This window comes from Camelus ferus, chromosome 16, assembly GCF_009834535.1.
Source record: "Camelus ferus isolate YT-003-E chromosome 16, BCGSAC_Cfer_1.0, whole genome shotgun sequence".
Classification (NCBI taxonomy): Eukaryota; Metazoa; Chordata; class Mammalia; order Artiodactyla; family Camelidae; genus Camelus; species Camelus ferus.
In genome coordinates, this window is record NC_045711.1 from 49,027,425 (window position 1) to 49,042,664 (window position 15,240).

The window sequence follows — 15,240 nt, forward strand, 5'->3', positions numbered from 1 at the left end:
GAAAAAGGAAGCGACTTGTTCAAGGTCACACACACAGCCCTCAGTTCCAACGGGTTCCTGGAGGAGGTTTATAATTGTACGAGTCAGGGGCCTGACAGCTAGTGCTGGGGTCACTGTATTCACTTCCATATTACGTCGCCGCGTCTCTAACCCCGGTTTAGGTGTGAGGGGTGTGTGTGTGTGTGTGATCTGTGCCCCTGTGAGTGTGGGTGTGTGTGGTTGGGGGGAGGGGAGTGGGATACCCCACACTGCAGTCCTTTCTCCACCGAGCCTCCTCTCCATTCTTTGCGCAGAACTTCACCCCCTCCTCGCTCTGAATCTCCTTTGGGGCAGAGGGAGGGATTCTCCCAGTTTCCCACGGTCCAGCCTTCAGCTAGGCACGGCTCCTTTAAGACTTGCCCTTTCCCTGGGTCTATCAGGGAGGGAGGGGGAGCATGAGCTTGTGAGTCCGCCTCTGGCTGGTGATTGGCCGGTGGGCGGATGGGGGCGGGCCCGAGGGTGAGGGCCTCCCTGCTGCTCGGTACCCTCCGCCCCCCTAGTCTGGGGCTCCGGGTAAAGTTTCAGCCTCCGCACGTGACTCGCCATGGCCGCTGCCTGCGCCCCGCGCCCCTGAGCCGCGGCCCCCCAGACCGCTCCTCTCCCTGGACCCCGCAACTCCTGAAGTGAAGCAGCTCCGAAGCTCAGGGTCAGTGCAGACGCCGTGCCCGCGGGCGACCCGGACGGATTGCGTCCCCTCCTGCGAGGTAACCTCTCCCCCCGGGATTTTGGAGACCCTCGGGCTCCCGGAGGCGTCGGGGTCCCTTGGCTTACTCCTGATAGGATCTTCGGGCTGGGACCGGGTGCTGGGTGGGTTCCGACGGGAACCTGGGGTTTCCTGGGCTTCCCAACCCGCCTCCTCTGTGCCCAGGATGGGGGAGCCCCGACTGTGCGTCTGTCTGCGCCGGTGTCTTCGCGCGCAGCCGTGAGGCGTCTGGGGCAGTCTGCCGCTTGTGTCTCCCGCGCCCGAGCTCTGGCAGAACTGCCGCTGGGAACTCCTCCTCTCTCTCGCTTTTCCCTTCACAAACAAGCAAAACAAAAAGACTTTCAAACCTGTTTGGGGAGAGATCGGATGCCCAACGGACTAGCCTCCTCCTCTCCCTCCTGTTATCTGAGCCGCCCTGTGGTTTGGGGAGAATCAGCCCGGGGGCCCACCCCCATTCAGAGGCTGGGGGGCGGGGCTCATTCAGCTGGTGTCCCCCGTGGAGTGCGGGGAGCCGTCAGAATTGGGTACGGGAACCAGTGCAGCCAGGGGAGGGATGTCTCTGGGTCTGGTGTTACCATGGGGTTGTGGGAGCTTTGAGGGGTGAGGGGAGGAAGGAATAGATTGGTCGTCTTTGCTCTGCTGAGGGTGTGTGGGACCTGGTGCCACCCACGAGGCGGGGAAGCTGCTAGCCAGATGTGTATGTGGGAGGGGGACGTTGGAAAATATGCTTGGCAATGCCTCTTCTTCCTGGGCATTGCCCTATTGTCAGGCTACTCCGTCGGAAGAGGGATGGGCCCCCAGTGTGCTAGGCTGGGGATGGGGGCCGAATCATGTGGAAATCAGACAAGGAAAGCCCCCCAGTCTTGGGGACACTTCTCCATCATCCACCCTATCTTGGATAGGATGCCTATGTGCTGGCATGGAGGGGTACCCTTGGCCCCCACCTAGTGCCATTTCCCTCTTCTGTAACCAGATTGCTTTCTACCTGTGAGATGTGTGCACATGTATGTGTGTGTATGTTCTCAGAGGGCCTTGTTCCTGAGAACACTCCCCCACTCCCTGCTGCTTACCCCCAACCCTCACCTCTGCTCCTGATCACCGACCCTCCTCCAGTTTCCTGGTTGGGAAATTTAAGAATGTCTCTTGTCTCCTTCCCTGGCTGCCTGGTCCTGGTCGTAGAGCAGGGTTGTTCTGGGGAAGTGGTTCAGTAAGGACACCAGGTCTTGCTAGGAAGTGGGCTCAGGTCCCAAACTCTCCTCCAGGGCCTGGTGTTTGATGGGGAGGCTGGGCCGGGGAAGCCCCATGTTGCAGTGGAGGAGGGGGTGGCTTGGAGCCTTGGGGTTTCCCCTGTGAGGGATGGAGATGAGTCTGGGGGAGGGAACAAGAGAAAGAATATTTGGAGCTGGAGGGAGGAGGGGGGCAGTTGTGGAGTCAGAGTTTGTGGCTATGAAAGATGTTGGTGCGCTGGGAGGGGCTAGGACATCCATTCTGCCTGAGAGTCTGGGTCATGCTGGTCCTGAGGCAGAGTGGTCACTGGGGTCAGATGTGCAGAGGCCCTTGGGAGATGAGGCTCTTGAATTTGGAGGGACTTTGAGGGTGTGAGTGAGTGTGTGTGAGGTGGTCACCTCGGGAGTCTCCTGCCATGCTGGTGAGGGCAGGGCAGATGGCAGTTCTGAGAAGACCCTGGGTTTGGAATGGCTTCATCCTGGCCATCTCCTCTTATAGTCCCTAAATCCCCTGGTCCTTCAGGTTGACCCCAAATGCCCCTGCTATCACTCTGGGAAACCTCTCTGGTCTCCCTCCGACTCCCACACATGTGGCAGCCTGGCAGGAAGCTCGCTGTGGGCAGCCCCATCCTGATCCCCCCCATGCCTCCCCCGCTGGGCACAGTCACCCACATGTGCCATGACGTGGTTCCTGCCACCCCGTCTGTTGTGGGGAAAAGGGCATTGTCTGAGTGGCCCTTCAGGTCTGTTTGGGGGGCATTGACCCAGACCTCAGTTAATTAGCTCCTCTTCCTCTAAATCATTTGGTCTTGGAAGCTGTCTCTGCCCTCTGGGACCTCCCCCTCCACCCCAGCCCCCCACTGCTTGCTCAGATTCAAGGTCTTAGGTGGCGTGGTCATCAGAGCTATGTGGCAAGGTGGGGCCTGCCCCCAAGTAAAACCTCAGTGCCCCGTTCCCTGTCCTCTGGGTGGCATGGGCAGGGCAGGCCCTAGACTAGGCGGTATGGGTGGGTGTGCTTGGGACTCTGTGGGGTCCACTGAGGAGCACTGTCTGGGATCAGGAGTTATGGATGGGCATCTGGGGAAGGAAATTCTATTCCCCATGATGAGTAAATGGGGTCATCTCCACTCTCCCAGCGCCCCACACCCTTTCTAATGGTAGTGATTTGGGGAGTGTGGGAAGCTGGCAGGGCCCCTGGCAAAATGGCCAGGGTTGTCTTGACTTACTGGGTTTTGGGAAAGGAGTGTGGCAGCTGATACCCCAGTTCCCAAGGCTTTGGCTACACGTCGTCCTCTCTGACGCCTGCTGTCTCCCCCTCTCTTCCCCTCTCCTCCCTCTGGCTGCTGTACGGAGCCCACAGGGTTTGTGGGGGGATGTGGGGTGGGGGTGAAGGCCTGGATCTCCGTGTGTGTCCAGGCGGTGTTCTGGGGATTGGCAGGATTGGCTGAGGGAGTCTGGGCATCCCTGCAGGGTGGGCGGCATGTGAGGACCAGGCTCAGAGTGTGAGAATGTGTCAGTGTTGGTGTGTCTGTCCTGTCTGGCTCGGGCGTGGGTGTCTCTTGCTCCGTCTGGCTCTTGCCTCCCGCTCCAGTCCCCGCCCCCCCTCCTCAGCTGGGACCGCCTGCTTGCTCTCTCTCTCTCCGCAACTGGAGCCTCCCTTGCCTGTTCCTGGAATTTGGAGAGGAGGAGGAAGAGGCCGGCAGACAGACCTCCCACACTCTAGCCTGCCCGCCTGGCATCGTGGGGAAATGAAATAGGTGCTATGGAACTAAGGTTTCCCTGCCTTCCCCAGACCTTCCAACATACATCACAGAGTCTGGGGGGGGGGGACGGACAGGGGGCAGGTCTCACAGAAGGTGCCTGGGCTGCCCCCCCACCCACCAGGCAGCTATGCCTCCTTCTTCTACCCAGCATCCCTCCAGGGCCCCTACCAGGACCTCCAGGCACCACTGTCAGCCTGGAGAGTGGGTGGAGGATTAGGCTGCTGCCAGCCTGGCCGGCACCTGTTGCCAACCCCCAGCCCTGTAACTGGAGCTGGCCGGGGAGCGGGGCTGCAAAATGACAGGTGGAATTTCTGCAGCCAGGCAACCCCCCACCCACTGGATATGCCTTTCCCTTCCAGGCCCCGGAACAAGGAAAGCCTGCTCCCCCCTCCCACCGGCAAGTGTCAACCTGATCTCGCAGATGATGTCCCTATCCTGCCTGTGGGGGCAGGGCCTGGGAGATGGGCAAGGGGATGAGTTTATTTCTCCTGGCCCAGTGACTCCCACCCCCATCACCAGCTGCAGAGCTGCGTTGCCCTTGTTCAAGTTTTCTGAGCTCCGCTGCTCTGGCAGGGCTGGGGGGCGTGGGGGTGTGTAGATGGGGGTGGTTCTCTGTTAATGTTTTAATTGCATAAAAACTGGGAGCTCAGCTCCAGGCCAGTGGGGAGTCTGGGTCTGGCTGGCCGCCCGGTTTGGGCTAAATATAGTCTGGGACATCTGCAGAGAAGGGGAGGGGGTGGAGGGAGGTTCCATTCCCCCCACCTCTGGCCAAGGTGCCCTCGTCTGGGCGGGCACCTTGGAGCAGGGAGGGGGATTCCTCAGCGCAAAAGGCAGGGGAGAGACGGTGGGGGCGGGGCACAGTTGGGACCTCGCCTGCCTGGAGGCCAGTAGCCGCCTGAGATGAACCCGGAGACTCAGGACTGAGCTGGAGTGGGGCGCGCCAGGGCTGGATCCTGTGGCTCTGCGCCCCTCCCCCTAGAGCTGCCTGAGGTCAGGCAGTCTCTGTGTGTCACTGCGCCCGGTGGTATGTCACCGTGACCCACTCTGTGTGCCTGTGTATACACACCTACCTTGGAGTAGCTCCCTCCCGGCCCCTCCCCTGGAGGCTTTGTCCCCTGGGTCCTACTGCAGTTCCCCAGCCCTCCTTCCTTGTGTCCTTTGCCCCACAGTGAAACCTTCAGCCCAGGAATCGAGACTTGAGAAGGGGAAGCTGCGGTGGGGAGTTCTCTGATCTCCAGTCACGGCAGGAAGTGGAAGGGAGGGGGACCAAAGGGGGAGAACCATGAGTGGCAGGCGGGGAGGGAGGGCCCATCAGCCCTGTGACCAACCATGCACACTGCGGTAGGGGATGGCCACCCTCCCCGCTGCCCCTTTCCCTCCAGTTCCAAGTGGGGGAAACTTAGGGGACAGCTGATTCTCCGGGGGGCTGCTAACAATCTTCAACGCCCCCCCTTGAAAAAATGTCTTCCTGTCACGTGGCTGTCACTTCCTGTCCCACTGTGGTTCCCGGGATGTTTGTTATTGGTTGCCATGGAGACGGCCGCCTTGGGCACTACCCTGGTTCTTGTGGGGAGGGAGCTGCTCCTCCCCCTAGGCCCACAGTTGGAGGGGTTGGGGGACCTGCCCAAGGGGCTGTTTCAGGCTGAGTGTGTGTGGTCTCCAATGCCCCAGATCCCCCAGGGCCCCCCAGACTTCTGTCTGTGGGAAGGAGTCACAGCCACCCACTCAGACTGAGTGTTGCGGAGACTGTGACCGCGTCTGGCTGTTTGGCTGTGGCTGCCTGTGAGCCTGACTAACTGTGCAGACCGTGCTCCTTCCAGCCTGGGTCCCGCCGCCTCAGAAAAACGACCAGTCCCTATCCCTCTTTCACTTTGGAGCCTTCTCCCATCATGTGTTCTCATGGCAACTACCCTCCCCAGGTAGTTTCTGTAGCTTCTAGGGGTCCAGGCTGGAGTGAAGGGGGGCTCTGTGCAGGCTCCCCGGTTGTGTGTGTTTTGGAGGTGGTGGTCTGCAGAGCATCCTCTCCCCTCCACAGGGCCTGCACCAGCTTCTGCCTGACCCCGCAGGCCCTGTGCATTACTGGGCAGACCCTGGGACTTTGTGACCATCCTCTCCATCCCCTGGTGGGCTTCTCTGTTCAGCTAGGGATGTAGAGGGGAAGAGACTCTTTAGCTCCAGGCCCAACTGAGTAGGCCGGTGCTGAGTAGGAAGTTCCTGGGGGGCCAATGGATGGGGGAATATGGGGCGGGGCACAGTCTGACTCAGGCCTGGTCTGGGGTCAGAGCCAAAAGGATATCCTGAGGCAGGAGTGGGCCGTTCCCGGCTTCCCTGCAGCCTGGGTCCCCAGGGAGGGATGCTGGGAGGGGTTTAGTAGTACTGTGTCCTGCTGACAGTCTGTCTGCCCTGGGCTTCAGTCTCAAGGTTGGAGGGGTGGATTGCTGTAGCCTTGCACACACACCTCCAGGCACAAACTCACGCGCACACACACACGCACACTCCCCTACCTGCTGCTCTGTGTGCGCCCCCCCCCCCCCACTGTGAGAGTTGTGCTTCCTGCCCACTGCAGAGGGGAGACAGTGGTGAGGGGGCAGCTGCCAAGGTGGGGGTGGGGAAAGCCCCGTGCCAGGCTGATTGTCAGGACGGTGGTTTCCAAGCTGGGGGGGGGTCCCCTTTTGTCTGTGCCCCTTCGGTCCCCAACCCCGGACAGGGCTGCCTTTGTGTGGTCCACACGCTCCTGTGGTCTGGCTGTGGCCTCAGCGGCCTCATCTCTTCCTCTTCCTGTTTTCTTCCTTCCCTGTGGGTCGGTCCTTTTCCTGGAGGCCTGGGCTGCCCCCTGCCCTTTCACCTACTCTCTGCTCCGAGAGAAACCTGGGTGGGAGGCTTCAGCTCTGGTTCTGGGTGGGCCCCTCAGCCACCCCGGGGCTTCAGAGCCCTGAGCACCTCTCCCAGGGGCTCTGGGTGTGGTCCCTGGGGCTGCAGGAGTAGGGATACTGCCCTGACTGGCAGAGACCCCGAGCTTCATCCTCCCAGAACCTGGCCTGTCCTGGGCTTGGGTTGTGCAGTTGCCCTTTCTGCCTGGTGTTCAGGCACGGCTGAGATGGTGACACGTGGAGGTCAGGCAGCACTGTGCAGCTGGGGTAGAACCTTGGGCCCGGTGGGGTACCAGTTGGGGAGACATCAGACCTGCTTTTCCGGGACTAAGGGCTGCGTCTTGAGACAGTGGGGCACAGACAACATCCAGAGGCAAGACGCTGGACTGCAGCCCTCCCTGGACTCTCCCAGGATGTGCTCAGGGCCTGTGCATGCTTGAGACAGGCTTTTGAACAAGTCCTAGCTCCAGCGAGGCAGGCCTGGGCTTCTGAGGGGCTGGTGGGGAAGAGATGCCCTCCACCTGTCCCAGCCTCACCCCACCGATCCTTCTCAGGCCCTCCTGGGGTGGTCTCTTTCAAAATGAGGCTGGCCTGGCCAGCTTCCTGCAGCCCAGAGCCGGGTGAGCAAAAGGTAAACAGAAGACCCGAGTGGCCGCCTGCCTTTTGAGGAGAGGAGAGAGGGGCCCCTGGAAAAAAGGGGAAAAGGGAGTAGTGTTCATCAGTCGGCTGATCTGAGGAGGATGGGGGAAGGGAGACATTGTGGTTTTGTGTATGTGTGTGTGTGTGTGTGTGTGTGTGTGTGCCCGCGTGCGTGCGTTTTCCTGGAAAGTTTATAAATAGTTCCAGCCCACTGTTCTGGTTTGAAATCTGCCCTGTCCCGCCCTGCCCTGCTCTGCCAGCTCCTGGCAGAGGAGGGGGTCCAATGGGGCCAGGTCTTTGCTCTGCCAGGTCTGGAGTCCCTGCCCCCCACCCCCTAGTTGAGCTTGAGCTTCGGGTGTCATTTGCATATGATTCATTGACTGTCTAGAATGCTTAGGAAACCCCCATCTCCCCTTCTTTTAAGCTCCCAATCCTTGTTCCCTCCTCTCAGCCCCTCTGGGACTGCCTGGCTTCTAGTCCTCAGGAGCCCCGTTGTTGTGGGGAAACCCAGGGAGCAGAGATAAGAGAGTGGATGAAGAAGGGGGGCTGGGCCAGCTGGGTTTGGGGACCCCTGGCTCCTCTCCCCTGAGGGTAGAGGAGGAAATAGTCTATTTCTCCTCCCCTCCTCCCCCTCCCCAAATCCAAAGGTTTCCCTTTTTTGGTTTGTGAAATGAAAGAAGGGAATTTGGGAAAGGGTTGTGGTCAGGCCTCCACCCACACCCCGAACAGTCCTCACCCCACATTCCTCTTCTCAGTCTTGGAGGGGGGAGCAGACCCTGGGAAATGGGTAATTCTTCTGCCAGCCCAGCCTGCAGATGCTGGCCCTGGTTGGGAGAAGAAAGGGAGAGCTGACACAGTGCCCAGTGAGGCACAGAGCAGGGAGCCACCCAAGTGGTGCTGGTGGGCTTGGGGGAGGAGGGGACCCTGTCAACCCGAACCTCCTATTTGCCAGGCTCTATGCTCGGTGCTTTCCAGGACTTTTATCTCTTAAATCACATAACCAGTTGTTGAGGTAGGCAGTTCACAGGCGAGTAAACAGATGCTCAGAGAGGTTATGTGACTTGCCTAAGGTCACCCAGAGTGGCAGAGCTGAGATTTGACCCTTCAAACCTCTGGTTCTTTCACGGCTGGTTCTTTATAGATCAGTCAGCTCTTGCTTCTTCCCCAGGGTGTGACTCTGGGGACATAACATAACGAACACCTGACCCTGGAGAAGGGATCCTGGCACCTTTTAGGGGTGAGGGAGGCCAGGGGTGCATGGCTGGTGGCAGCCCCCATCCCACCCCTCTTTCTCCCATGCCTAGCATGGGCTCCGAATGTGGGAGGTGTGGGCCTGTGGTTTTTCTCTCCGTCGAGGGTGCCCATGGGCAGTGGAGGTGGCAGGCATAGGGTGGAGGTTGGATGTGGGTAATTTGTTTTCCCTTTCTTTGGTGCTGGTTTCGATTCTCTGACAGTGTCTTCTCTACCCCTGGGTGCAGGGGGCCAGGGCCCAGGCATCTCCCCAGGGGTCATGGTTCCAGAGGGGCCTTCTGAGGCAGGGCCTGTGCTCTTTGGCCCCGCCCCCATCATCCCTGCCCTTGCCCATCCCTGTTCCTTGGCCAGTCTGGCCGTTGGCCCATTTCTGTGACCTTTACCCCCTCCCTCGGCTCAAGGCTTCCCCTCGGGAGCTGAGTAACTTTGCACTGAAGTTTGCAGGCTGAGCTCCTTTAGTGAGGCTCTGATGGGGGAGGGGGAGGGGGAGGCCTTCCAGCCTCTCCCTGGGGTGTGTATCTGTGGGCGAGATTTTAAGTATGGTCCAGTTTCAAACTACTTGGGAGCAGAGTTAAGGCTTTAAGGTGGCTGCTGTTAATCTCTCCTCTAAGGTCAAGGGTGGGCTTCAGAGGGTCCAGACTGAATCTGCCCCCACCCCTCCAAAGCCGGGTCAGTATGTATGGGGTCTGGAGTGAATAGCTTCCTGGGCCTCGGCCTCGGGCCTCACTTCAGGGAGCGGGCCCCTAGGTGGACCTGAATCCACCTGGCTGTTTCTCAGAGGGTGCACCTCTGTGCGTATTTGGACCCTGGGTCGGCAAGGAGGCAGGTGCGGAGGCCAGCCTGGCTGAGTTAGGGCCAGGGAATGTGCAGTTTGGGAAACCGTGGGGCTGTGGTCGTGTGTCTGTGGGGAGCTGTGTCCCGGACTGTGCACGCAGGCCTGGAGCCGGCTTCACTGTGTGTGGAGCCCCGGTGTGGAAAGGTCGCACCCCCAGGTTCCCTCTCGTCACGTGCCACGTGCACGCCCGCACACACACAGGCTGGGTGTGCAGACGTGCTCTTGCCCACCGGATGCTTTCCATAGACCTGCGCGTGTGAGTTTCTGCAAGTGTGTGTGTGTGTGTGTGTGTGTGTGTGTGTGTGAGAGTCTGAGAGAGAGGGTCTGACTGTCAACGCCAATGAGGCTCAGGCAGCCCCTCCTTCCCTTGCTGGCTCGAGTTCCCCTTGTGTGGGGCCCCTCAGGGGTTGGGGGGGCCAGGGTGGCAGCTGGCCCGATGGGTGGGGCCCCTGTTCCTCTGACGTCAGCCTCTCTCCAGCCTGGGAGGGAATCAGCAGGGGCCCAGGGAGGGAAGGGGGCACCTCACTCAGAAATAAGGAGAGAGGCCCTATGGTTGTCATAATTAGTAACAGTGAAAAATCATGGTCATTAACCAGGTCCAGATTTCACTCCTAGGGGAGTTGCCCCCTCCCTAGCAAGTACCTGTCCCCGCCTCCCCTCCCTCAGCCCCTCACAGGCACAGTCTGGCTGGCTGGCTGAGCTGGGCCCAGAAGTCCTGGCCTCGTCCACAGTGGCCTTGGCAGAACTCCCCATCCCAGGCATGGTCCTCGGCCAAATACTGGCCGTGTGTGTGTCCCCTGGATTCCAGGTCTGAGCCTGGAGCCTGGAGCCTGGAGCTTGGAACCTGGTATGGCTTGAGCTTGGGGAGGAAGGGGTTGGAAAAGGAGGCAGTCCTTATTTTGGGTCTCTGTGGCTCTGTTTTCTTGTTTTCTTTTTCTTTCCTTTCTCCCTTCCTTTCTCTCTGTCTTCTTTTTGACAGTTTAATGGAGATGTCATTCATATACCATAAAATTCACCCCTTAAAGTGTACAATTCAGAGAGAATTTTGTATATTCAAAGAATGGTGCAACTATCACCACAATCACTTTAAGAAAATTTTCATCACTCCTAAGAGAGCCCCCATACTCACTAGCAGGCACTTCCCATTTCTCTCAAACCCTTGTCCCAGTGCCTGGTAACCACAATTGACTTTCCGTCTTTATAGATTTGCCTCTTTTGGACATTTCATATAAATGGAATCATACAATATGTGGTCTTTTACAACTAGCAGAATGTTTTCAAGGTTTACCCATGTTGTAGTGTATAGATCGGTATTTGTTCATTTTTATGGCAGAATAGTATCTCATTGGATGGATGTACATTTTATTTCTCCATCATCAGCTGCTGGACATTTGGGACAGTTCTACTTTTTGGCTGTCAGGAATGCTGGTATGAACATCCACGTGCAAGTTTTTGTGTGGACTTGTGTTTTCATTTCTCTTAGGTAGATAGGTACCTAAGAGTGGAATTGCTGGATCATAAGACTCTGTGTGTAACCTTTTAAGGAACTGCCGTACTGTTTTCCAAAGCAGCTGCACCATTTTACATTCCCACCAGCAATGTGTAGGGGTTTCAGTTTCTCCACATCCTCACACACTTGTTAATATCAGTCTTTCTGATTGTAGCCATCTTAGTGGATGTAAAGTGGTATCTCATCGTGGTTTTGATTGGCCATATTTTTGTCTGTCATGTGTCATATATGTATGTGTTTATATATACACACACTCATATATAATACATGCATCTGTATTTATTTACACATATCCTCCTATACCCCAAGTGGATTTGAAGCATCGTTTTGTGGACACTTCTTTCTCCATCTCTTTCTTTACTCTTGTTGCTGTCTGTCTCACTGTGCCGTGGAAATTTCTGGGTTCATCTCTGTTTCTTGCTACCCATGTTGTTATCTATGCGTGTCCTCTGGTCCCAGCTGTTCAAACAGGGTGTGGATCTGTGTGCACACTGGAGAGGGGGGCATCTGGCCTTTCATCTTCTGCCTACCTCCCACCTCTCCAAGGATGTTGCTTCTGCAGAGTATGTGAGTGAACTCTGAGATCAGTCTCCCTTGCCTGGGGGTAGGGGGCTTCCACGCCTAGCAGTCCCTGCCCTCCTAGCCCACTGCCCACCCCTGGCCCATCATGCTGTTGAGCATTGGAGGTGGTACCCAGGAGTCCTCGATTCCCTTTTCCTTATTTGTGTGTATGTAATCGGGCCTCCTCCCTGGGCCTGTGGGACAAACCTATCTGGGGTGCTCGGGTTGGATTTGGGGGGGAAGTGGTGTAAGAAGGGCCCCCTGGCTTAGGAGTCATTTTTCTGAGAAGTGCCAGTGCTTTAGGGAAGCGGCTTTTCTTCCTCCTCCCTCCTCCCCTCAAGCACACGTTCTCTGCATCTTGACCTCAGGTAACCCGCTTTAGGGGAAGGAGGGCCAGCTGCCTTCCTCTGCTGCAGGAATCCTCTGGGGTGGCATGGCACTGGGGACCCCTTCCACTCAGGATTGTGAGTGAGAGGACTTCGGCTCTGGGCTCTGTCCCTGTCTCCCTAGCCTGGCAGTGCTGGCCTACCACCCCCAACAGTGTCTGGGCCCTGCTCCCAGGCCGTCTCTGCCAGCCAGGCATGGTGCCAGCTGTCTGCTCAGCCGGGTGCCGCGGGAAAATCTCTGGCCGCCCAGGTTGGGGAGCTCCACAGGGAATGCCCGTGAGCCCCGTTCCTTGGTGCCCACTCACCTGTCTTTCCTCATTCTACAGCACCACAGGACATGGCCCCCCCAGCTGCTTCACCGGGGCCCATCTAGGAGAGCATCCTTTTCGGCGCCTTGAAGGCCAGCTCTGGACCTTCCCGGGAAAGTGCCAGCTCACGGATCTCCGATACCACAGGACCAGCTCTTGGGACGTCCCCCAGCCCACCTGGCCCCCAGCGAGAGTGGGGGCTCCAGGAGGCTGAGATTAGCCTGCTAGCCTTGGACGGCAGCTCCAGGACAGAAGGGGGGGTGGGCTGACCACCCAAACCCCCTCTGGGCCCAGGCCCCATGCCCCGAGGAGAGGCGGCCTGAAGCCCGCCAGAGCCTCTCTCCAGACTGTCTGCCTGCACTTCTGACTGTGGCTGCTTGGCATGGCCAGCAACAGCAGCTCCTGTCCAACACCTGGGGGAGGGCACCTCAATGGCTACCCAGTGCCCCCCTACGCCTTCTTCTTCCCCCCCATGCTGGGTGGACTCTCCCCGCCAGGCGCTCTGACCACTCTCCAGCACCAGCTTCCGGTTAGCGGCTATAGCACGCCATCCCCGGCCAGTAAGTGGGGTGGCTGGCGCTGTGGGAGGGGGTGGGAGAGGGCTGTGGAGGGAGGCAAGCCTGGGGCTGGGCCTCTGGGCACTTCGGTTCTGCTGTAGCAGCGAGGTCTTCCCCAGACAAGGGGGACCGTATTTTGGGGGCTCGAGGATGAAAGGCTCATAGGCTCATCTACAAGGTGGTGTGTCTGATGTTGGGGGGCAGAGGAGTGATGAGACAGTACTGTCCCGCGGTGCCCCTTGCACCCCCTCCCTGTGCTCTGCTGTCGAGGGCCTTATAAATAGCTCCAAGAAGTGGACACAGGCTGGAGGCGGGTAAACAAACCTCTCGACATTTGGTGGAAATGGCAGCTCTACTGAGAGAAGCACCCCACTTCTGCCCCACCCCATCCAGTACCTCTGAGGGAAGAGGCTTGAAGAAGCAGAATCCCCTCCCCTTGCCCTGCCAGCTGCTGGCCAGGCTGGGTGGTACTTCCCTTTGTGGGGAAGGTGAGAGGGAGGGGCCCCCAGGCAGCCTGGTGGACATGGGGTGAGTGTCCCAGGAGGGGGCGCTCAGCCTGGACTCTGGCTGTGGACTCAAGTCTGCTCTTGTCAGGGCTGTGTTTTCTCTCTGCCTCCGCCCTCTGCCATGGGGGTCGCCTGTTGGCTGGATGGGGGTCTCGGTACCCATCCTTGGCTGGCCGAGCCAGGTAGTGGGAGGTGGCGGCAGCTATGGCCAGCTGGCAGAGTCCGGGCCTCGGGCCTGCCAGGCCGCTTACAGTAACTCTGGCCCCCAGGGCCCAGCTGGGCGCCAGGCCAGCACTTGGGGGAGGAGGGAGCCGGGGCCTGGCCCCAGGCGGGAGGGGGTGGAAGCAGCAGAAGGGGCCACGGACAGCGGGCTGGCTGGTCAGCTGCTAACCTGGGAAACGTGTCCCACCTCTCCTGGCGGGCAGGGACTGAACACCCGGCCCCAGGCACCCACCACCCCTCCTATGGCCACTGGCAAGCGGCCTGCACTGCTGCCCCATGTGCCTGGCTAGGCTGGGTCAGCGCCCCCTTCTCAGCATGGGGGCAGTGCACTCTGCCCGGAGCCAGGGAGTCTCTTTGTCCCAGGGGCAGGCCCTGGCTGGGCGCCTCACTGCCCGCACTGGCCTTCTGCCCACCGCCACCACTGCTTCCTGGATTGCCTCCTCTGGCTACACGGTGGCCCCCTCCCTCCCAGCCCCAATAGCTGCTGGGAGCAGGGGCTCGAAGTCTGAGCTCCTTTAGGTCCCCACCCTTTATGCCCTGGGCAGGGGGCAGGTGGCTGCGGCCTACTCAAACCTCCACCTTCTGTTTCCTCCCTTAAGAGTGTGCAGTGGGCAGCATCTTGACCTGGGAGTAGGGGAACATCGTTGTGGCCTGGTCTTCAGGCTGTGCTGGGTGATGGGGGAGGCCAGGCTCTGGGTTCAGAGTGGCTGTGGAATGAGTGCGTGTGTCTGTGCCTCCTGGGATCTGGGTGTGATAGGTGCTGCTTCTGCAGGGACTGGGATTCATATCCCAGCTCAGGTAACTGGAGCATCTGTTTCCTGCCAGGGTGGGATTTTTAGGGAGGGAGAAGTTAGGGGCCCGCAGCCTGATGCCGGTGGACAACCTGTTTTTCCCAGTTGATGGAAACAGAGCCCCAGACACTCTGTCCACCTGGGGCCTGGACTCACGAGGATTGGAGGGGTCTGGCCTGGCCCCTGTCCTTGCCCTGTCCTAGGCCTGATGAGCAAATGTTTTGCCCTCTCTTTGAATGTTGCAAGCTTCTTCCTCTTTCTTAGAGGTGGGTGGGGAGGGCTTCCGGGTCCCCTGCTTCCCACCCTGGTAAGCTTCTCCCCCCAGGGTGGGGTGCCCACATTTCGGGCAAGTGGAGCCTTCTTTGGCTTTCCCCACCCAGGTTAGGCAATGCCCCCTTCCTGCCCCCTCCCTCTGTGAGCCTGTGGGTTTCCCTGCCCTCTCCTAGTAAACAAAAACAATTTCTCTTCCTACCCAGAGCCCCAGCTTCTGAGCTTCTCCCTCATCTTCCCCTTCTCTGGGAGCAGAGGCATGGCTGTGAGCCAGCAGGAATCGGCCATTTCCCTCCTTCTTGGGCAGGGCTGGGGGGCCTGGTGACCCCGGCTCTCAGCTGTGGGTAGCAAAGTGCGACAACTCAAGGTTCAGAGATTGAGGTAGCCTTGCCTTTCCCGCTCTCCCCACGGTAGGCTGGGCTAATGCTGGGGTCAGGCAGCTCCTAAGAGAGGTGGACATCTGTGGCCCCCATTCCTGCCAGGAGCAATGACAGGCTTTGGCCCTCTGCCACCCTTTCTGTAGGAAACCTTGCCCGTGAGGTGAGGCTCCCTCCTCCCACTTCCCATCAGCAGAGGTGTTTGGAGAGTTCCCCCTCTGCTGCCCATTCTTTTCCTCAAGTTGGGAGGAGTCTGGATCTTGGGTGTATCCTTCAAAGACTGGGTGGCCTGTGAAAGGACAGAGCTATTGTCCGGGTCACTTGGGGGAAGGGTGGGTATTTGTCCTACTATAGTCTCCTAGGGAGCCAGAGTGGGATGCTCCAGAGATGGTACAGGATTCCCTTCTAAAGCAGCCCCTGGGCCTT

The 15,240-nt window shown here is 59.1% G+C and overlaps 1 protein-coding gene across 1 annotated transcript in view; it reads left to right on the top strand.

The window, feature by feature from the left end:
- Window positions 1–443: 443 nt before the first annotated feature.
- Window positions 444–15,240, top strand: part of RARA (retinoic acid receptor alpha) — a 34,057-nt gene continuing 19,260 nt past the window's right edge. The window contains exons 1-2 of the mRNA XM_032457979.1: window positions 444–743; window positions 12,110–12,651. Coding sequence (XP_032313870.1) covers window positions 12,474–12,651 — 178 coding nt within the window. The 5' untranslated portion in view covers window positions 444–743; window positions 12,110–12,473. The remainder of the gene's footprint in view (window positions 744–12,109; window positions 12,652–15,240) is intronic.